The 22,847-nt window shown below is 44.8% G+C and overlaps 1 protein-coding gene across 1 annotated transcript; it reads left to right on the plus strand.

The window, feature by feature from the left end:
- The first annotated feature begins 1,005 nt into the window (after positions 1-1,005).
- SERPINB5 (serpin family B member 5) lies at positions 1,006-22,341 on the plus strand. Its single transcript, XM_016223551.2, has 7 exons — positions 1,006-1,148; positions 8,225-8,399; positions 10,975-11,112; positions 13,379-13,496; positions 15,986-16,128; positions 18,096-18,263; positions 20,609-22,341. Exons 2-7 carry the CDS (start codon positions 8,232-8,234, stop codon positions 20,999-21,001), a joined length of 1,128 nt encoding a protein of 375 aa, XP_016079037.1. The 5' UTR covers positions 1,006-1,148; positions 8,225-8,231; the 3' UTR covers positions 21,002-22,341.
- Positions 22,342-22,847: the final 506 nt, after the last annotated feature.

Consider the following 22,847-nt stretch of genomic DNA (forward strand, 5'->3'; position numbering starts at 1 on the left):
ATGACCTTCTTGCCTCCACTTGCTCCACTGATGCCTGAAATTCTACTTTTGGAGTTTAACTCATTTGGTTTATGACTTTGGTCCTGGTTGATAATAAAATACCCAGGGCCTGGGTGGGGAGGGGGAGGGGAAAGCTGCTAGTCAGTCTTAGTTTAGCAAAATGAGTTGCCGTCATTCCTTTAGTCGACAAGCATTTATTTACTGCACACTATCAAGCCCATACCAAGTGCTGGTGTTTCAAAAACGAGTGAGGCTTGGCCTCTGCCTTTAAGATTCTTGTAGTCGGATAGAGGAGATTGTACAATAAGTAGATTGTCATGAAACAATGTGGTAAATGAACAATATTAGGTGAGCACAGCAGAGAGGGAACTGGCCCGGTTTGAGGTCCTTTCCTGAGCAGACTGGGTAGGATTGAAGAAGGAGGTGCCACCGAGCCATGGAGCTTCAGGAAGTCAGGACAACTGGCATCTGAGCAAAGAGCCGGCTCCCCAGGGAGGTTTCAGGGCAGAGCTGTGTAAACCAAATCACCATATTTTATTGGTAACCCCATCAACCAATTTCTCTTATCATTTTGATATTACATATTTTGCTACGTATGATTCAGTTAACTGACATGTTCTCTTTCTTTTGCGACCCCTTTTTTGTTTAATAGGGAGCTAACAGAACGAGCCACCGAAGTTCACGTGGGGAGGGCGGAGGGCGGGGTGCTCTTTGTGGCATGACCATATTTGGGGCATATGAATTATTTGCGGCCATCACATATGCCTTCGGTTTCATAGACTATCGCCTTCTGCGCCCGCGTGGGTTGCTCGGGTTGCCCTATGTGTGTGTGTGTATTAAGCTCAAGGCAGGCTGATTGCAGCCGCTTCCTGCCCGAGCCTGTCCGAGGCCTCTGGAAGCTTGCGGGCAGCCGCAGCTCCAGCCCGAATCATTCCTTCAATCGTGGAGAAGCTGCCAGGAGACATGAGTAAGAGCTGAGCGTGCAGAGTGGGCGGGCTGAGTGCGGCTGGGCGAGGCCGCGGAGGGGCCGGGCCAGGGCCAGGTGAGCAGGGCGGCCCGCTGGCCGGAGTTACTTCTACAGCGAGGTCTTCTGAGCCTCGCTTTCCTTTCCCCTTGCCGAGCGTTCCCCAGGCTAACTGTACCTCCAGGTAAGCAAAGGGGGGGGGGCAGGGCTGGGGAGCTCCATTTTCAGGGCAATTCTTAAAACAAAAGAGGTGCCTGAGCTGATTCGAGATGGTGAACAAAGTTGATATAATGGATTATTTTCAAGGATAGGCTGTGGGCTTCGGGACGGTTGCCCATCACCTCCCACATGGGCAGCATTTCTGGCTCTCGGTCCTTTGGGAACCAGGAGGCCATGTAGGGAGAGAAATCACAGCCACACAAGGTAAGACTATGAAGAAATAACACGCCTGGGAGGCTGTGGTGGTGGTGGTGGGGGGCACAGCAGTGATTGACGGAGGAGAAAGGATTTCTGAGCACACTTTTAGCCCAGTCTTGGAATTAAGAATGCACTTTGCAATGCTTATTTCAGAAAGGGCCTGGTACTCAAGACCTGGAGAAAGTGGAAATGCATTTGAGTGTCTGGGTCACCTTCTTGGCTGGCTTTGTGTGGTTGAGATTCAGACTTCAAAACTGTTCTTCTTTTTGGCATTTTTAAGCAGCTAGTCAGTGTTGATTTACTTGAAACTGCATTCTTCTAGGCAGAAAGTATTCCCTCTCCCTCTTTCTGGGTTCCAGGATACTTAAAACAGGTTACAGGTTTCAAATAGGTGTTCTTGGGCAACTTTTCAAACAGATTGGCTCATGGTTTCTTTTTTATAGTTGCTACTGTTTTTATGGTTTCATTTAAGTGTGTCGTACTGAAGATCTGCTTAACATGCCAGGCTGTTCTGTAGACTCGATTCAGAGCCGAGGCGTGTTAGATGTATTTCATCTCAGCCCTCATTCTGTAGATGAAGAGCAGTGGCTCACAGGGGTGCCGAAGTGGTGTTCTAAGTGCCACAGCTTCTAAGTGGCAAGATCAGTAGAATTTGCACCTTCCAGCTCACAGCTTGTGGACGTTTCCGTGACACCACCATGGGTCACCCCCTTGGTGACCCCCTACAGCCTTAACAGCCTTGTCACCCCCTACATCACTCAAAAGGTTTTGAATAGAATTAGGTGGGCCTCAAGCCTCAGTCCCCACCAGTAGGTGCAAGGATTGGCTAGGCTGCTTGATGGGTGGAGAGAGGGACGCCCGCCTGAAGAAAGGATTCTCCGCAGAAAATGACTCAGCAGGTCCTCATCGCTGCTTCCCAACGCTTTGAATTCTGCCACTTCAATCCCTCGGAGTTGTCGGCTGACTTTGAGGGTTGCAACCTCAGCGGTTTTGGTCACACTGGCGTGCCCATTCTGGCTCTAGCTTGCTGTTGGGCAGCGGGGGGATGGCTCAGGGGTCAAGGTCAGGCTCTGAACAAACAGGAGCAGGTAGGATGTCTCAGGATATTGGAGCAAACAGAGGCTCTCTTGCCATCGAAAATTAGGCACTGGCCTTATTACTGATAGCAGCGTTGTCCTTTGCTGCTAACAGACGTCTCCTCGTGTATGTTTACTCCTTGCGTCTCTTCATTTAATCCTGACATTCTTTCATACTGTACAAGCCGCCAGCTTTCTTATTTTCCTAATGTGTCTGTTTGTTCCCCTCTTGAAGTTAGACGATGGACAGCAGAGGCTGTATTTTCAAGCGTTCTGTTAATTATTCTAATAAGTGAGGCTTCGCAAGGCCATTGCCTAAGGACTGACTACACCAAATACTCAAGATTTTTTCTCCCAGTTTTCTTCATCTGTCGTAGGAGGCAAGTTAGGATGAATGATAACCACAATCCTGACTCTGAACAGGATTTTAAGGAATGAGAAAACTGCACCTGGCCCTGCGTGTGCGTGCATGTACCCGTGTATGGGAGAGCGTGGTGGATGGCCTGGAGGTCGGCCGAACAGATATTGTTCAAAACACAACATGACTGAGAATGAAAGGGGCATGTCAGGACAGCAAACACCCACCAGGACTGTCCCAGGCAAAGCGGGACACGTGGTCAACCTGCCCCTAGGGTGTTATCTCACCCAAATGGTCTACAGACAACACACTTCAGGGCCGTTGGCTTAGATGCATTAAAGACTTTGGAAAGCTTTACGCAGGGACCAGTGGCCAGGGGCAGCTGCAAGTCCAGAGAAGCGAGCACATGGTGCTGCTCACGCCCCGCCATTCATTTGGGCCTGCTCGCAGCCTCTGAGGCACGCCTGGTCTTTTTGGTCCACGTTGTTTGCATAGCTAACTCCTACTTGTCTTTAGGACTCACCTTTAGTGAGACTTACCTAGATGTCACTGTCTCTGAGGAGACCTCGCTGAGATTTCTACTATAAGTGAGCTCTCTCTCCAAAGGGTCCTCATGGCAACTTGTGCCCCCCGTGAAAATGCCCACGGCCCATTACCCTCATTGTGCCCCTAGGCCGGCAGCTCCTTGGAGGCGGGGCTCATGCTGGGTTCACCTTTGATTCCTTGACACTTAGCTCAGTGCCTGACACGCATTCGGTACTCAGTTTCTGCTTCTGAAATGCAAGCAATATAGCTTTAATAATTGGCAACCTAAACGGCAGAAAGAGAACAAGAGGTTCTTCAAGGGGGAAAATTAGAAAAAAGTTTGTGTCGATTAAAAAAACATGCAAAGTATCTTGATATCTCTAGAGAGGTATATTCAGGACACATAGGAGTTTGGGGACTCTAAAGACTTGACAGAGAAAAAATGTCAGCAAAGACACAGTTGCCGAGGACGGGGGTGAGGTGTGGTTGGACACCGCAGGCTGGGCGCCGGGACAGGTGAAGCCGGGGCCGGTTTTACAGCTGGCTCCCGGCGTGGGTGGCCCAGAGAATGACGCCATCTCTGTCTGCTTCACTTTCCTCCTCTGTAAAAATGAAGACATGGAGCCAGACTGTATCCACGCCAAGATCTTGGCCCACTTGAAAGGTTTATGATTTTAGGACATATTGCAAAAAAACAGGCAACTTCGTGATAAATTCTTACAGCTCTTCGTTGTTCATTTGTTGCATCTGCATTACTACTTAAATTCCCATCTCACTCTTCGCTGGTTAAAAGAAGTGCCTTTTAAACTTCTAAGTGACAGAAACATGCAGTGTTGTCTACATTGGAGCTGTAAACAAAATTCTCTTTATTTGTTATCATTGTTTGAAGGTTTTCATGAAGATCAAAGAAGCTATCTTTGTAACAAAGTGCTGATGAAATGAAGAGAATCTATGGTGGTTTTAGCACTCTGAACAGAAGTCATTAGACATGTAAACTTACTCTGCGGGTTTTGCTCATCTCTACCCCTGTACCCATAATTTTTATGGCATTTGTTACTGAAATGGTCCATGTAGAAACCTGATGTTTTTTCCTGTATGTGTTGCTCACATTGTTAAGATCTGTTTAAATGCTTTGACTACCTTACAGCATAGGGAGGTGGCCACTGACTGTGGCCCAAGTCATCCCTTTAACTACCTACCCTAGCCTAGATCAGCTCTGCAATGTTTTGGGGTCACTTGGGACCAATGACTGGACAACTGATCAGATTTATCAGGCAATATCTGATTGATGACTTAGCTGGAGATTGTTTGCTCCTACAGCAATTTCCACATCCAGACCCTTTCTGATACCTTTGCCAAGCATCAAACTATGCAGTTGTTGCTGGGATCTCAGCTATTAAGAGCTGCATGACCTTCCTCAATCTGAAGGAGAATTTTCTGAGAAAGGAGATAGTCAGTATATGGATGGGAGGCAGGCCTGTTGGACTCATGCACTGAGGACTCTTGTGCAAAGGAAGGGGCTCTGGGAGGAGGGTCTGCACCCATGGGAAAGCCCCAGATATCAGGTGTGTGCCGATTGGCATTCTCCAACAGGGGCCTGGTCTAAGCCTTGAACTGCAACACAGTGTTAACTATGTTGTGTAATTAACTGTACTATAAGCCACCAGGAGCTTGTACTCAGAGCTACTTAGACTCAGAGTATCTCCGAATGTTATAATGAATGATAGGATAATGCTTCGGTGGAAAAAAATGCTAACAGGAACATTTCCTTACCTTTGACACACTTTGAGGGGTTTGCTGTCAAAGTCCCTCAGCAGATTACTCTGAGGTCTTAAGCACAGGTTTTCTACACAAAGGAAGGCAAACTTTACAAGTAAAGTTATGGATTTATGGATTATGCAAAATTATTCGAATTGCCCTTCTTGGAGGGTAGTAAATGCATTCTGGGAAGAACTCCTTGTGTTTGTTCAAGCACAGTTGTCATGTTTTCATATTATTATTAATGTGATTAGGCCTCAAGTTCTTGAAGCTTTGAGAAGTTTGCAGGGATCTAGGCTGAGACTTCTCTATTTGGTGAAAAAACAGCTCATTCAGGCTTCTCAACTTGGTGGAGAAATTGAATTTTTGTTGTAGACAGACTCAGCATTATCAGTGTTAAATCTGCTGTTGGAGAAAGGGCTCCCCAAATCTTTTGTGAACTTTCTTTTTATTTCCTTGTGGTGGACACACTGGTCCAAACACTCTGCATGCTCCCATTTTGGTCTCACCTAGTGTTGGTCCCTGCAACTGGGGGTGTGCAGTCATCCCTTGGCCCCTGATCCCTCCCCAGAAGAGAGAATAAGCTTGTGGCCTTAAAAGAGTGTGGGATGCCCTCCCTGCTTTCAGATTACCTTGGAACAGGTTTGTGATGAGAACACTGACCTGAGTTCACTGAGCTGAGTTTGTCAGGGACATAAAGTGAAGAAGGAAGAAGTCATTGGAGGTGACCAGTGAGCATGAACAGGTCGAGAAAACATTTTTGTTAATAAACTTGCTTTTTCAGACTCTAGTATATAATCTTATGAGTCCATCCTACACACAAGTCATATGTCCCTTAAGAGAAAGAATTCTGAAGAAATATTTGAAGACGAGGGGCCCAGTCCTTGATCTTAATCTCATGTCTTTACATCTTGAACTTCTGTTCACGTGTAAGGTGCAAAATTGAGATCCTATCCATGCATTTGATTCTATTGCATCCTTGGGTCCTACTGAAGGAAGCCCTCTGTCCTGAGTGGTGTGGCTTTGTCTGATGCCAGGCAGCATGTTCCACCTGACGACCTTCAGTGTCATGCTCCCTCTCCAATGTCATGTTCACTCTCTGGTCTGTGCACATGACTGCGCAGTGTCTGGCTGCTTTGGGGGAAAGCCGCAAGCCTTCATCTATGCACTAGTCACTCAGGGGTGCTAATGTCAATCTATGTTCCTCAGAAACGTGCTGTCTTGGGGTCAGGCAGAGCCTGGTGAGTCCGTGTAGCTCAGCTCTGCTTCTAGAAAGAGCTGTGCCCTGACTGCTCGGTTTATCCCAGCACCTTCAGACTTGATCAGTACCTACAGCACTAGATAAGTAGAACTTCCACTAGAAAAGCAGTTCTCAAACTTGTAAACCTCAGGACCCTTTTACACTCTTCAAATTATGGAGGATCTATTTTTTCTTTCTTTCTTTTTTTTTTTAAATGTCAGTAATATCTATCAGTATTTACCAAATTAGAAATTAAAACTGGAAAAAAATGTGAAATATTTATTTACTAATTTGTTAAAATGATAATGTTACCATTACATATTAGTAAATATTTATTTACTGGTTCATTACAATAATAATGTCATCGTTACATATAAATACAGATAACATTTTTATGAAAAAATAACTGTTTTCTAAAGTAAAAAGGTGTAGAGACAAGAGTAGCACTTTTTCATTTCTGCACATCTCTTTAACGTTTGGCTTAACAGAAGACACGTTGTATGGCCTCTGGGAAACTCCTCGGTATATCTGTGAGAGATTGAGAGTGAAAAGGCAAATAGTGTGTAAGTATTATTATGAAAATAGTTTTGACCTCATGGATCCACTGAAAGTGTCGCAAGGGGGTCAAGGGCCACCACTTAGAGGCCCTCAGACTTATAATAAGAGAGTTCAGACAAGACCAAAGCCACTCACCGCTCTTTCCACTTAACCGGGTTCCTTTACCTGAAGCTACTCTCTCTTTTAACTCCACAGTACTTGTTACACTGAGCATATGGCATTGGACAGCTGTGCATTTTACTAATATTTTATGTATCTGCCCAAGATATTGCAAACTTGGAGAAGTAGGGACTCGGTGCATTCTTATAATACTATGCACAGGGTCTTCCCAAGTGCATTAACATCAAAAAACAATAACAGCTTCTGTGTATTTAAGTATTGCTATGTGCTGGGTGCCCTACGAAGGCATTACTGACTGTCCTGGCCTCCTAGGGCTGCCCTAACAAAGTAACACAAACCGGGCCACTTAAACAATAGAAATGGGCTCTCCCGCAGCCCTGGAGGCCAGAAGTCTGAAATCGAGGTCCCGCAGGGCCATGCTCCCCCTGCAAGCCCCAGAGGAGACTTGGTTCCTTGCTTCTCTCTTAGCTCCGACATCACCAATGATCCTTGGTGTTCCTTGGCTTGTAGAAGCATCACTCCAATCTCTCGCTGTGTGTCTTCCTGTCATCTTCCCTCTGGTCATGTCTGTCTCTGTCTGTCCTCCTGTTCTTTTTGATGAGGACACCAGACATATTGGGTTAGGGCCACCCTGCTGACCTCAACTTGATTAAATCTACAAAGACTCTATTTTCAAATAAGGGCACATTCACTAGTAGCCAGGGGTGGGACTTCAATATCTTTTTAGGGGACATAAGTTCAACCCATAACACTACTAATTATTAAACTGAAGCACGTAAGATTGCTGTGATTTGACTATTTTTTGATGCACAAAAACTTCAATTTTATATGCTTTAACCTAAATCCTAATGGAAAGAGTGTGGATAAATGAAGCCAACTGATTCTGATCAGTATTGTCAACTGTTCTGACCACTTGCTGAGGAAGAGGTGTGATCACCAGGCTCCTGACAATGGCCACTGTGGCCGAGTAGGCCTGAATCTGAAGATTTTGGGCAGAGTGGCTCGCACAGAGGACCTCCCATGCTGGACCATTCAGACCTTAGGGCATTTGCTTGGAAATTTCTTCCCCACTGGCTTTTTAAATCTCATTTAATGCAAAGTCCCTTCCTCTCTTCTACCCAAGACCATTATTTTGTTTAGGTGGAATTATTGCTGGGTTGGCAGAATGCAGGTAAGAAGACTTTAAAGACCCTTATTCTTTGTTCTAGGCCCACAATGGACGCCCTGCAACTGGCAAACTCAGCTTTTGCAGTTGACCTGTTCAAAAAACTGTGTGAGAAGGAGCCTGCCGGCAATGTGCTCTTCTCTCCAATCTGTCTCTCCACCTCCTTGTCACTTGTTCAAGTAGGAGCCAAAGGTGACACAGCCAATGAAATTGGACAGGTAAGCCCTACACCTTGTTTCTGCTTTGAGTTGCAATAGAGTTATTGGAACCCGTGGGCAGTGCCTACAGAAGAAAGAATGGGGCTCTGTGGTCAGAGCTGCTCAGGATTGAGAGTTGTGACACTTCTAACACTTTCTCAATCTATTTTTAAATGAAAGAAAGGTCATTTACCTGTCTTGCACCCCAGACACCATGTGTGATGGAGAATCTGGGGATCTGCTATTGATCACAGGTTTACCACTAATGAATAACCTTTGGCAAGTCACCTGACATCTTTCTATGTGTTATACTGTAAGAATCAATCAAGGTGGTATCTATGAAATGTTCCACTGCAAATACCCTGACCAGAAAGAATATAAATCTATATTCCTGTCTTATGCACAGAATTTATTATAGCATCAGCTTTATTAATTTTTTTAAAAAAATATATCTTTATTGATTTCAGAGAGAGGAAGAGAGAGGGAGAGAAAGATAGAAACATCAATGATGTGAGCGTCGTCATTGATCGGCTGCCTCCTGCACCCCCCCCCCCGCCACTGGGGATCGAGCCCGCAACCCAGGCATGTGCCCTAACCGGGAATCGAACCGAGATCTCTTGGATCCTAGGTCGATGCTCAACTGCTGAGCCACACCCGGCCAGGTAGCTTTATTAATTTTTATTGAGGTATAATGGATATTCAACAGTATATTAGTTTCAGGTATGCACGTTATGATTTGATGTTTGTATATATTGCAAAGTGACCACCACAATAAGTCTAGTTAACATCCACTATCATACATAGTTATATAGGTTTTTTTTTCTTGTGATGAGAAATTTTAAGATCTACTCTCTTAACTTTCAAATATGCAGTGCAGTATCAACTATAGTAACCATGCCTTATTTTACACATTACATCCCCATGCCTTATTTTATAACTGGGAGTTTATACCTTTTACCCCCTTTACCCCGTTTCTCCCACCTCTGCCCCCCATTTATTTTAGATAGTATGTAAACTCCAATCCATCATTATTCTTATGTTGATCTTCCTAGGTTCAACAGAATCCTTCTTTCCATGAGCTCATAGCACTTAAAAGGGGAACATCTTGAATCTATAACTCCCCAGGTAGTATGACCCAGGAAGTGTTCTTTGGGTCTTGATAAATGAAGAATTTACACTTGAAATTGAGTGCACTTGAAAAAGAGCCTTTAGTTGTGGGAAGAGGAGCTGAATCTTCTCGCCTGCCTTGCTCACTCAACTGCCCCCTTAATCCCTACCTCATCTCCGATTCCTCATTTCTCATCTCCCACTAGAGGAGGGACAGAAGAGATGACTTCCTGGGAGAGGGTTTGTTCCTTAATAATAATAATAATAATAATAATAATAATAATAGTCATGTACAGGCAGTTGTTTCCCCAGCAGTAGTTACCTAGTTTTTAAATCTCTGGTCTTCTTACCTGTCACCAGGCAGGAGAGTTATGCACGGCCTTGGACTAGCCAGTGTGACCCTGCAATACTGAGGCCCTGTGACTCATTGGCGCCACGTGCCCATTTAGTGATGTTACCTGAGGTGTGGCCTCCAGGCACAGTCATCAGGAGTTAGGAGTGAGGAGGGAATCACCTTAGGTTGCCACCAGGTTTTGAGGCACCATGAGGCACGGGAGGGCTGGGCTATTGATGGGAACAAAAGAAAAGTTAGGAACAAACTCAAAGGATTAAGCACTCCAGAAGCGACATCTTAGCTTTAAACGGCTTAGAATGGTACTACAAGAATAATTATTAGCATTTTTGAATCCATATGATATTTCAGGTGTTTTACAAATAAAATCTGTAATCTTCATAACAACTCAGAACAGTGGGTATCCAGTGCAGTTTACAGAAGGAAGAGCGAAGCTCTGCAGAGTTGGGCTAGATTCTATTTTACTAGATACAGACGGGCAAAGGCCAGGCCGTCTGATTCTCGCGCACCCAGGGCAGCCCACCATTGATGGTAGCGGCCCACCATAGATGACACACCAGCCCATTTAGCACTTGTCAGAGGAACTAAAGGGACCAGCTGGACCTTGGCTAGAGATGCCTCTACCCTGGAATCTGATACCTGCCTGCTGACTCTCTTTTGCTACTAACCTCTCTCTTCTTGTGTCTGAATGGGATGGAGCCTGTAACCCAGCTTCACTCCTTTCCAAGTTAGGAAAGCCTCTGTGTGAGCATTGAGGGCATCCTGTTGAAGAAAGGGCAGAATGTCCCTATAGTTAAATCCAGAGAAGAGTATCTTTATGGCAGCGTTTCTCAATGGGGACAATTTTACCCACTCGCCACTCCCCGGGGACATTTGGCAGTGTCCAGAGACATTTTTGGTTGTCACAAATGGTACCTAGTAAGTCAGAGATGCTGCTAAGCATCCTACAGTACCCAGGACACTGCCTCCACCCCCCACCCTCCCCAGCAACAGCAAGCCTTGCTTGCTGAGAAGCCTTGCTTCGCCGGCCGGTGGAGCAGGGAGCTACAGCATCCTCCCGGAGGGGGCAGTCCCCGTGCCCACTGCAGCGGGAGGGCACAATGCTTCATGGGTCACGACTTCTTTCTCTCTTCACAGGTCCTTCATTTTGAAAATGTCAAAGATGTGCCCTTTGGGTTTCAAACAGTGACGTCGGACGTAAACAAACTTAGCTCCTTCTACTCGCTGAAACTAATCAAACGGCTCTATGTGGACAAATCTTTGAATCCATCTACAGTAAGTGGGCCAGTGCCCTTAGCAAGATTTAGCTTTCCTCCAGGTCGGCACCGTCGCATGGTCAGGCTCATAGTTTTGTCTTGTTTTTTCTTTTCCTGGTAAAACTCACCTCTAGGATGCTCATTTATGATTTGAAGCTAATTACAGATAAATCAGTCCTAGCGGAAGGGTGAATGTAGCAGGATTCAGTTGCAGTCACATCTTCTGGCTCCACATATGGAGCAGCTCTCAGGCCTCCCTGTTCCCTCCTGAACACTCGTACATTGTCCCCCCCCCTTAGCTTCCTCTCTCAGAGAGACGGAGAAAGGGGCCGTCAGAAATGCACCTCCACAGATGCAAGGTGGCCTGGGATTCCCACCTTTCTCCTTAAACAGCAGGGCACCCTACCTGGGGCAACTTTTTGGGTTCTCCACCTCATTGTTTGTGAATACATTTTCCTGGTTTTCTCAAAAGCAATAGGAAAAAATAATAGTAACCGTATGAATCAATAGTTTTCATCAGTCACAAATTGTTTTTGTTTTACTAGGCTGGCTGATCATGAGGGTGCCTAAACTGGTAGTTCTGGGTGTTTAGTTTCAGCCATTTCTTGATGGAATCATAAAGAACACGATGGAACCCTTAACTTTGATCCTAGAGTATAACATAATATTTTTTAAAAATATGTTTTTTATTGACTTTAGAAAGAGAGGAAGGAAGAGGGAGAGAGAGACAGAAACATCGATGAGAAACATTGGTCGGCTGCCTCCTGCACGCCCCCTACTGGGGATCGAGCCAACAGCCCCGGGCGTGTACCCTGAGCAGGAATGGGACCTACGACCTCTGGGGAAAATTTCCAACCAACTGAGCCACACTGACTGGGTTAACATAATATTTTAAAAATCTGTATTTGAAACACATAGCCAATATCCTAGACTACAAAGAAGTTCGTTCTCTATGTTAGTAATACAGAGTTGATTCAATTTTTGCTTGGATGGTCAGAATTTTAAGCTTTCCAAATCTAAAAGGTAGACTACCGATTAAATATTTTACCCCAGCTTTATTACTTGCTGCAGTAGCTGTTTGTTTTTCTGGTTGAGATTTCTTGAGAACGTTGGTCACTCACATTGCTGTGAGTTTATTCTTGTTGTTTGAAGACGCATATACACAGCCATTTTTCTTCCAACAATCACTCAAGGAATTGAAATAAAATATTGAGTTGTGACCTAAGTAGAGAAAAAATTTAAAAGCTCCTCAGGTGGTCCTTAAGGAGATGCTTAATCCATTTTGTTGCTGGCAGTAAAGATGGTGGAGGCCATTCATCTTGCTGAGGCTCCAATGTTCTTAGGTGGTCCCCGCTTTCTCAGTGAAGGGTGACACTTAGTCCCAAAGTTGGGTTACAATGAACAGAATCAAATTGGCTAAGGCCATAGCTGCTCTGAAGAAACTGAAGGAGCCCTGTGTTAGGACATTTAATCAGCTATGTTTAATTTGGTTGAACTTCTATTCGACATTTGAAATTATTTCAACCAAACTAGGAATTGCAAGGAATTTTATTTTAAGACTGTTTTCCATGCTCCTGTTGGTTGTATGGCACCTGCAAATGTACTGGGCTTAGTACACACAGGTGTGGTATGAGGAGGGCCGCCTGCAGAACTACCTGACTGTTAAAATGCAAGTTCCTGGCTTCAGATCACTTGAATCAAAATCGATAGGGATGAGATTTAGGGTTTTGCATTTCAACAAGTATTAGGATCACTGCTATGTTCTCTATAGCACTGCTTCAGACTTAATGTGCATCTTGATAAGATGCATGTTCTGGTTCGGTAGGTGTGGCGGCTCTGAGATTCTGCACTGCCAGCAAGATTCCAGATGATGAGGCTTTTGGTCCTTGGACCACACTTTGAGTAGCGAGAGTCTACAGAATATTTATTTCAGTGAGAATAAGAGTTTTCTGCTCATAAAGTTCTCTTTTCTGTACATTTCTTCTATTCTAAGACACATATATGTATATACATTTTAATGTTTCTGAAATCACATTTGATGAATGCATTTAATAATTGATATTGTTTTAGAATTAAAGGAATGAAACATTCAGTACAAAGATAATTCATTGATTTCTCCATGAAGTTTCAATTTCTCCATGAGGTTTACTGAATAGTTCTGATTTTGAAAGTGTGTTCATAGCAATAGACACTTAGAAGTCCTTTTGTTAGCACTGTGTAGCAACGTGGTGGTTTGACTACAGACTGGGTGTACTTTGTGATTTCATGAGTGGGCTCCTTTTCAGGAGTTCATCGGCTCTACGAAGAGACCCTATGCAAAGGAGATGGAAACTGTTGACTTCAAAGATAAATTGGAAGAAACGAAAGGTCAGATCAACAACTCAATTAAGGATCTCACAGACGGCAAGTATCTCTCCTTATCCTGTGCCCATCCTTCTTCTCATGAGTCTTTCTGCCAAGCCAAAAATTGAACACCTGGAGGAGTCCTGAGATGTTTTCAGTACAGAAACTAAATTCTTGCCCATCGAACCATTTCAACAACTTAGATTTCTGGGCCTTTCCGCCATCATATCGTTTGACAGAAATTCCCGGTGTTCCAGTTTTACTTAGTCTACTTGCCTTGCTCTCCACCTAGCTGTCCTGCATCCTCCGGGAACCTCAGCCCTGCCTCTAACAAGTCTCGCTTTGGGCAAGCCCTGAGTCCGGTTTTTCCAATCTGGACACGAAGGGCTTGGATTGTAACTTGATGATTCCTGAGGACACTTTTAGCTCAAACATCTACAAGTTTATTAAGGAGAAAGGGATAGTCTTAGGTAATCAAATATTTGTATAGAAAAAAAATAAAACAAAACAAATCATAGTGGATGGAAACGTGTCCTCAGTCTCACAACTCCTAGAACCAATCAGTCCTCTAATAGTCCCCGGGTCTCCTCTCCAGCATCTACCTGGTCCTGCTCCAGGCTCAGTGCTTCCCTCAGGCCTCTCCTTTCCCTGAATCTTCCCTCCATTAAAATTCTGTGAGTCTTCCTTGGTAGAAAAGAATTGGAAGTAAGATGATTTTTGAGTGCAGATCAGGGTACATGTCTCCGTTCCCAGGAACATATTTATATTTACATAGGGAGGAACCTATTAGACACAGCGCTTTACTGTGAAGGCGTGAATGGTAGTGATAGATTTTTCAGGCACCAGTGTAGTCTGGTGAGGGACACGCTTCTGGGGCAGGGACACACACTTCTTGTATGAATGGCCAGAGCTGCCCTGGCACTAGGAGGACTCAGGAATGATAGAGTCCACACCATAATTGCAGAGTGAGAACATGGAAAAAACATGCCTTGGAGTCTTCAAGACCTTAGATTCAAATTTAGACTGCCACCTATAAACTGAAGTGTTTGGATATAGAACCTCAGTTTACTGAACTGTAAAATGGGAAATATGTTATCTAATCTAATCTTAACATGTTGTTGTGAGGATGAACTTGAATAATGTGTGCTAACTGATAATGTGTGACAGCCAAGATAAAGATGGTAACCAGAGACATGCGTGCACACACGCAAATGTATGCACACATAATATATTTGTTATTGGAGTGAAGTCCCTGTGCCTTCATATGTAGAGAAAAAACTGGTATAACATCAGGTTAAACACAGTTATCAGCAATATGCAGCTCCTGTTTAAGTTGCTGTGTAACAGTTTTGCTTTTAGAATTTTTAAATAATAGTATTTTCCCTTTAAGGGCCTTTGTTTTAAAATCTTCATGAATTTAAGGTTTTTCCTGAGGGATCTAGTTCAGTGAAAAGACCTCTGAGTTTGGAATCAGGAGCTCGAGGTTTCAGCTGAAGCACTGCCACTCCCCCGCTCCCCTCTTCTCTGCCTTCGGGTTTCCTCACTGACGCTGTTACATGTTCACGTGTCCAACGTGTCTCAGCACTGGCAGCACAGTGACACGATTAGCAGGTCCCAGAGCAAAATGCAACTGTAGGGCCCTTTATTTAAATGTGTATTACTTTTAAGATGGTGACAGCTGAGCATTAAACCTGTGAAGGGTCCTTCACACATAGGTCACAGGCCCCTGAAGTGGGCCCTGAGATTAGGTAAATGAAAATCCTTTGCAAAAAACATCAGTGCTATTCAAATACGAGGACTTGATTTTATTAGGGGGCTATCATGGCTGAACTGTTGCGCTGTTGGGGGTTTAAGCTCTGTGATAAGTACAATTGTGATGGAGCCAGCTGACCTTGGTGCGAACCAGCTGCCACTTGGGGAGGGGGTGGAGAGCCAAAGGTGAGGAGGAGAGCGCTGTCCTCGGTCAGACCTGCTTTCCAACTGAGTGAACTGGAAAGCTGCCCGGCCTCTCGGAGCCTCAGTCTCCTCCACTATAAAATGGGGACAAGGATCTTTGCCTTATGGGATCACAGTGAGAGACGCGAGCTGATCCAGGTGAAAATGCCAAGCATGTTCATGCATTTTCACTCCCGAGCACAGGCCTCGGGTCCTGATCCCACCTTCGCTCCAGTGTCATCTTGGGCGCGTGCATTACACCCCGCCTCGGCCTCATCTGTAAAAGGGGAGAGATGCACGATGCCCAGAAGGTGGCTGGCTCAGGGTGAGCCTCTGGTAGCTTGTGTCTTCTCCTCTCCTTTCCTTCCCCTCCGTCCCCCCTCCTCCTTCTCCCTGGGTGTCTTTTAAGTCCAGCTGTAAGCTTGTCTTTTAAGGCAAGATGTAAGGCGGAAAGAAGGCCTGCTGAAATGAGGGGGTCTGGCGCTCAGACCCTCCCTGGTGCAGGGCGTGGCTCTAGCAAGTGTCACACCCGCAGTGAGTGGACCATCCTGTGCGTGGCAGGTGTGGTTGAGAATAACCCCGTGTGATCTGTGCTTTCTTAAAATCGTTTGCAGGCCACTTTGAGAACATTTTATCCAACAACCATGTAAATGACCAGACCAAAATCCTTGTGGTTAATGCTGCCTACTTCATTGGAAAGTGGATGAAGAAATTTCCTGAGTCAGAAACCAAAGAATGCCCTTTCCGGGTCAACAAGGTATGTGGGGCAGCGGGTCGGAGGGTCCCAGCTATAGATCCGAAAATGACAGCAACAGACGGGCGCGTGGGAGTTCACCCAGTGAGGGGAATGAAGGCCGGGGCGGTGTGCCTTCCCTGGGAGGGAAGAACCACGACCCAGAGCCTCTCACTCTTCCCAGAAGGTTCTCAGGGCCTGAGCTGAGCGAGGGCTCGTAGAGCTTGCAGCCCAGTGGGTAAAACTGGAAAACGGCAACAAATCTTCAGGACCGTTAGCAAGAAAGACAAAGAAACAAACCAAATCCTAACCTCAGAGGCCTTTGAATCATCCTGAAGCCTGGGCCCTTTGAGAGTCTTGGTCCAAGTTAATACCCTCCTCTGGTCTGGTCCCCATCTGTTCATAGTGAAGTAAACAGTTCGGATATTTAAGCGTGTACGGTGAGTTGGGGCCCATGTTGGCTGTGAGGGAAAAGCCCCGCTTACTCCCTGGCGCTCTGGGCATCGTCACACGGATGAAAGAGAGACCTGTTTGCAGGGAAGCGTCACACGGGTGAAAGAGAAAACTGTTTGCAGGGAAGCGTTACACAGATGAAAGAGAAACCTGTTTGCAGGGAAGCGTCACACGGGTGAAAGAGAAACCTGTTTGCAGGGAAGCCTCCTTAATGCCCCTGAGTCACTACCGGGGCCGTATGCATGTGAAAAAAATTCTCATGGATAGGCGAAGAGCCTCTTCTAGAAAGGAATCCAGAGACCCGAGACTGGAAAATCGGCCCATGTCATTAGTCTATGACGATGATGCGATTTGTCTCGTTGGACGGGATCTGACTTGCGCTCAGGATGCAGACCGAGTCCCATGCCCCAGGTAGCACAATCCCCGAAGGGAGCGCATTTACCCGGTAGCTCCCTTGACTTTGTTCTAGCTTTCAAGTTTCTCCCAGCACTGTGGGTACCTAGCATTCATCACTTTTGTTTTTGCCAAATATTATAATGGCACCTTCTTAACGCTACCACCCAGGAAGAAAAGGCCTTCCAGATAACGATTTATACCTGGGTTAGCTGGACTGGGGTTTGGTACTTTTTCTTTGTACCCACAGAATTTTGTTTTCATTACCAACAAGTGCACTTTTCATAGTGAAATCTAATTATTTATACTTAGCTAGATCCATCCTGAGTGCATGGGTTTTGTAAAGGCAGGAATAATGCCTGATTCATCTTGGTTTCTATAACTCCTGGCCCAGCCCCTGGTACATTAGCAGGTGCTCAGCAAATGTTTGTTGAATGAATGACTCATTCCTAAGGGTCAGTTTCAATAAACAGCCAAAGGCAGAGCAAGCCTGACTGGCCTTTGGGACCACCACGGGTCTTTATACAAGATCCATTGGGCACTTCCACTGGGAGAGGACAATCATGGCAGAGAGGGCTGCTTACCTCTTCAAAATATCCGAGCGCCCAAGGGAGGGAGCCCAGCCCTTCCTCCACTTCCTCTACAATGCAGGGTCATTACTTTTCCTCTGTTTCCCTTGACTGGCTTTTGTCAGCCCCTGAATTTTTTGAGTGATTTCACTCATGTTCAGTGGTGTCTCCTTTAAGGGCTAGACTAAATTGATGAAGTTATATTATTAAAAGTTTAGTATAGTGCCTATTCTGACAAAGGTGGACACACACACACAGACACACACACACAAATTTATGCATTTCTAACCTAATAAAAAGGCCTACTTTTAATTTCCCCCTCTTACAAAGAAAGAAAACAAATATTTGAGGTGTTTCATGTAATTATAACAAGAACAGTCAATGTATATGTGTGTGCGTGCATATGTGTGCACATGTGTGTGCATGTGTGTATATGTGTGTGTGCATGTGTGTATATGTGTGTGTACATATAAAAGTATAAGCCATCGTGTTTTATGGGGGAAAAGAAAATGTATATGTATATATGTTCTTGCTTGAATTACAAAGCAAGCAGCCAGAGTTGTTTTCCTGTTGCAGACAGACACCAAGCCAGTGCAAATGATGAACCTGGAGGCCACGTTCTGCATGGGCAACATCGACAGTGTGAACTGTAAGGTCATAGAGCTCCCCTTTCAAAACAAGCACCTCAGCATGCTCATCCTGCTACCCAAGGACGTGGAGGACGAGTCCACGGGCCTGGAGAAGGTGAGGAGGGGCTGTGGGCTGCACCAGCGAGCCCCCTACGTGGCATGGACTGCCCTGGGCGGGGCCGGGGAGGGGCCGCAGCCCTGCCTCACGCCCCCCTTGCTCTGTCACCTCCAAGGGTTTGTTCCTCCTTAATGTTCAAAACAGCCAACATTTACCTGGCACTTACAATGCGCCCAGAACTATAAATTCTCTAGGTGCACCATCTCATTAACTCTCACAACAGGCCTAGGAGTTAGAAATGATCACCACAGTCGTTCACCAGCCAGGGAACTGAGGCACAGAAGGGGGGTAGGTAACTGCTCCAGGGTCACATAACTCGTCGGTGGTGTGTAGAATCGAATTTGAGCCCGGGAAGTTGGAATCCGTGTTCTTAACTCTAGACTAGAGTTTCTTATCATTAGCATCTTGCATCAACTCAGAGCATTGGTTAAACAACTGTTGAGCCAGTACTGATATGCGATGATCACTCAAGTCCACAGTTTACACTGCGGTTCACTCTGTGTCGTGCATTCTACGAGTTTTGAAAAGTTCTTTCCATGCACACACATATAGATGAATTTTATTATGCTTCGTAGTTCATACAGGTTATCAGAGGCGCAAGACTGAAACACAGCAGAGGTTTTATTTACTTGTGAAGGACATAGCTTCCTCTCCGCTGGCCAGCCTGGTCCTGCGGCCACTGTCCTCCCTCACCCTCCGGCCTCCCTGCTTCCCTCCCCCGGGCCTCGGCCTGGCCAGGGAGAAGGAGGGTGTCCTTGAGGAACCCAGGGGTCACCCGCTGCATTGCCAGTCACCGCTCAGTGACTCCTCACTCTCTAGGGTTGAGGCAACTTGGCCACAGCTCACCTGCTCCTTCGGCTCTCACTGTGCCTGCTCTGCCATTTGTCCACTGAATTCTCAGTCCGCTCCACTCTTTCACTCACTGTCTTTCTTTTTCACCCTACTTCATGCCTTCATCTCATTTTCTCCATTGGCGAATATTTAGCACTTTACTTACTTAAAACATCCTAATTTTTTTTTTTCCGTATTAAAGTACAGAACGAAAGGAGCAAGTTTAGATTTGCTCGGTGAAGAATTTTATGATGAAACCATTTTATGCTTTATTTCATATCTCTCATTAAAAATGTTCTAACAAAATATTTTGTTGAACCCAATATTTCCAAAACACTATCATTTCAACATGCAATCGATGTAAAAATTATAAACGAGATATTTTACATCCTTTGTCTGTAGTAAGTCCTGGGAATCTGCTGTGTATTTCACAAGGTAGAGCATTTCTCAGTCCTCACGTTCAAGTTTCAGGTGTCCATAGCCATGTAGTGGACATTGTATTGGACGGTACAGGCATAGAGGTTTCCTGTTGGGATGAATGAGTGTTTAGGTTCTATGCAGGTTTAAGAATATAACCTGCTATTTTTTCCAGATTTATTGAAGTATAATTAAATAAAATTGTAAGATACTTAAAGTGTACAATAGGATGATTTGATAAATGTGTATAAATTATAAAAGGGTTCCTCCCATCCAGTTTATTAACACACCTATCACCTCATATACTTATCTTTTTATCTCTCTCTTTTTTTTTTTAAAAACCAACCAACTGAAATGGATGCATTCATTGCCTATACCCGTAAAGAATGACCACAGACAGTTCAGATCCTCATTCTTAAAAGAGCTCACTTTAGCTTCAATTTGAGTTATTCAATTTTTTTTTTTTTAATATATCTTTATTGATTTCAGAGAGAGGAAAGGAGGGGGAGAGAGAGAGATAGAAGCATCAATGATGAGAGAGTCATTGATCAGCTGCCTAGCCCGCAACCTGGGCAAGTGCCCTGACTGGGAATTGAACCCCAATCGCCTGGATCCTAGGTCGATGCTCAACCGCTGAGCCATGCCCGGCCGAGCTGAGTTATGAAGTCTGATGTCATGCCCAGTACATGGAAATTCTGGATTTCCTAGTAGAGAAATCAAAATAAGCATTGGAGAAATATTATGTATGAAAACCCTTCTAATTTTGTATTTATTTCACTATTATTTATGCAACGCCATAATCCACGCATTTGTTTCTATAAAGCTCCTCTGTAGCTTAAAAGAGCTGCCCCCATAAATTTCAGTGCGAAGGGGCCGCAGTTGTAGCGGAGGGTGGAGACCAATGCTAGGCGGGGGGTCTTTTGAAAGAGAAACTGGTCACATACCAAAACTGCAGGGCTGATTTTATTTTTGATGGTCCTTGGGTACTGCTTCGACACTGGGCTCATGTGACACGTGTTTCTCATCATCAGGGCGTTTTGCCATCAGAAATTAAAAAATATATATATCATTTCCTCTCCTTTTTGTTCCTTCAGGTTGAAAAACAGCTCAGCTCAGAGACGCTGCTGCAGTGGACCAATCCCAGCACCATGGCCAATGCCAAAGTCAAACTCTCCATTCCAAAATTTAAGGTGGAAAATACGATTGATCCCAAGGCTAGTCTGGAAAACCTAGGGCTGAAAAGTACCTTTGACGAGAATACATCTGATTTCTCTGGAATGTCAGAGGCCAAGGGAGTGGCGCTCTCAAACGTCATTCACAAAGTGTGCTTAGAAATCAGCGAAGACGGTGGGGATTCCATAGAGGTGCCGGGCTCGCGAATCCTGCAACACAAAGATGAATTCAGGGCCGACCACCCGTTTATTTACATCGTCAGGCACAACAAAACTCGAAACATCATTTTCTTTGGCAAGTTCTGTTCTCCTTAAGTGGCAGAGCCCAGGTTAAGTCCCACCTGACTTTTCTGTACACTGCATCCAGAGAGTCCCTTTCTAAATACGATGCATTAATGCTGCTGGATGAGGAATGCCCTGGTGCTGGCCATATGTAGCCCTCACACTAATAGACCCTTTCTCCCAGTCTTTTCTTTTATGCCCCCTTCCCACCCATCAGAGACAATGCTTTGAATGAAAAGGAAATATATATTCATTATTTGTCATATTATATAGGGTTATGGGCAGAAATGCAATTTTTCACAAAGAAAATTCTTATGAGGAGGATCTGTAGGATTTTATTCCTGGAGCTTTGCCTTTCTTCATTGGGATACAGAATGTTCCAGACTTTCTCACATCCCCGAAAGACTAAAGGAACTGTGGTTCATGGGATATGCCAAACTTTCCTGGCTCCAGGGAACTTGAGCACATGTTCAGGTTACTATAGATCCACAGCTCCTTATGCTAAACCCCACGGGACAAATGTTTTCTTCAAACTCTGATTTTTTTGGGCTTTTAGGAAGATAATATGTTGCACAAACTGTATGTTATGGAAGTCCGTTGAAAGAGTCTGAAACAACACCCTCTATATAAATCGATACCTTGATATTTCTGCCATAAAAATGTAGAATATTGACACAAAGTGGATAAAGACTCTACGCGGCCCATCAGTGACAGGCTTTGCTGACAAGTGGCATATGCCACCACCTCGTGAACAAGCCTCGTTTTCAGAACTTTTTGAGATTTTTGGAATGTTGACTAAGAAATTGCAGGCCTACGGTAGCTGACTTGCAGCCCGTCAAGGGGAAGCTAAGATCTCATGAACAATTCATGTTCACCTTTGATAGGATGACCACCTGGTCATTGGGCTGGGGACAGACCACTGGCTGGGGCTTCTAAGTGACTCAACAAGGTTTTGGATGTTTGGCAACCAGGGTCTTAAAAAACACAGGAACCTTCATGGTAGCCAGTAAGAGAGTTTTATCAGTGTTGAGGGAACTTGTCTCTTTCTAATGTGATTTCTACACCTTTAGAAAATATAACTCAAACTATTGAAGTGCTCATGCTGCTTTGACAGATATTTCTCCCAAGTCTGTGGGTTTGGTTACTATAGATAGCTAGCCAGTCACTTGAATTAACAGTAATTTTTAAAGTTGATCTGATAAGTTACCTATAAGTTCACATGTTAATTCACTATCAAAAGAGCACGTTAACTGAAGATTTTGTGACAATCCATCTTCATTTCTTCCTTGTAAATAGGTTCCACTTTCTTCTTGCTCCAAGGGATCAATATAAAATTTCTTTTATGCTCTCGACAATAAAATATTATTAAACTCCGTGTCTTGTGTTTTTCCCCATAAAGTTAGATTTACTATTTTGAAATAGAACCAAGCCATCTATTTATAAAGGCACTCCTGTACATAAATGCTTTTTTGGGGGGCCGGGGGGTTGATGTGGAATGAGAAGGAATGAGAATAATTACTGCCCCACCACCTTGTCTTCCTCTCTCCCCACCCCCAGCCCTTGCTTCCTCCTCTATCCCCTCTCCTCCTGGGTGTGTGTGTGTGTGTGTGTGTGTGTGTGTGTGTGTGCAGGGGAGCCCAGAAGGACTTTCAGCTACATGCAAGTGTATCATGGAGTGGAGGCCTTTGGGCCCAGCCTCAAAATGTAATTTCATCAGGTAAGCTGTATATACTTGAAATGTTTTCTTGTTAAGTACATTTTCCTCAATGTCATGTGCATTTGTTTTAAATTACTTATGGTGTCCCTGAACTGAATATTGCACATAGCCCTTTCCCTGTCCCCACAGTGAGCCTAAATAGAATGCGTCCCCCCTTGCAAT

The sequence above is a fragment of the Miniopterus natalensis genome, chromosome 7 (genome assembly GCF_054644295.1).
Source record: "Miniopterus natalensis isolate mMinNat1 chromosome 7, mMinNat1.hap1, whole genome shotgun sequence".
NCBI lineage: Eukaryota > Metazoa > Chordata > Mammalia > Chiroptera > Miniopteridae > Miniopterus > Miniopterus natalensis.

Coding starts and splice junctions, on each gene's coding strand:
- SERPINB5 (XM_016223551.2), top strand. CDS start 8,232: ATGGACGCCCTGCAACTGGCAAACTCAGCTTTTGCAGTTGACCTGTTC. Junction 16,129..18,095: donor GCCCTTTCCGGGTCAACAAG/GTATGTGGGGCA, acceptor TTCCTGTTGCAG/ACAGACACCAAGCCAGTGCA. Junction 18,264..20,608: donor AGTCCACGGGCCTGGAGAAG/GTGAGGAGGGGC, acceptor TTGTTCCTTCAG/GTTGAAAAACAGCTCAGCTC.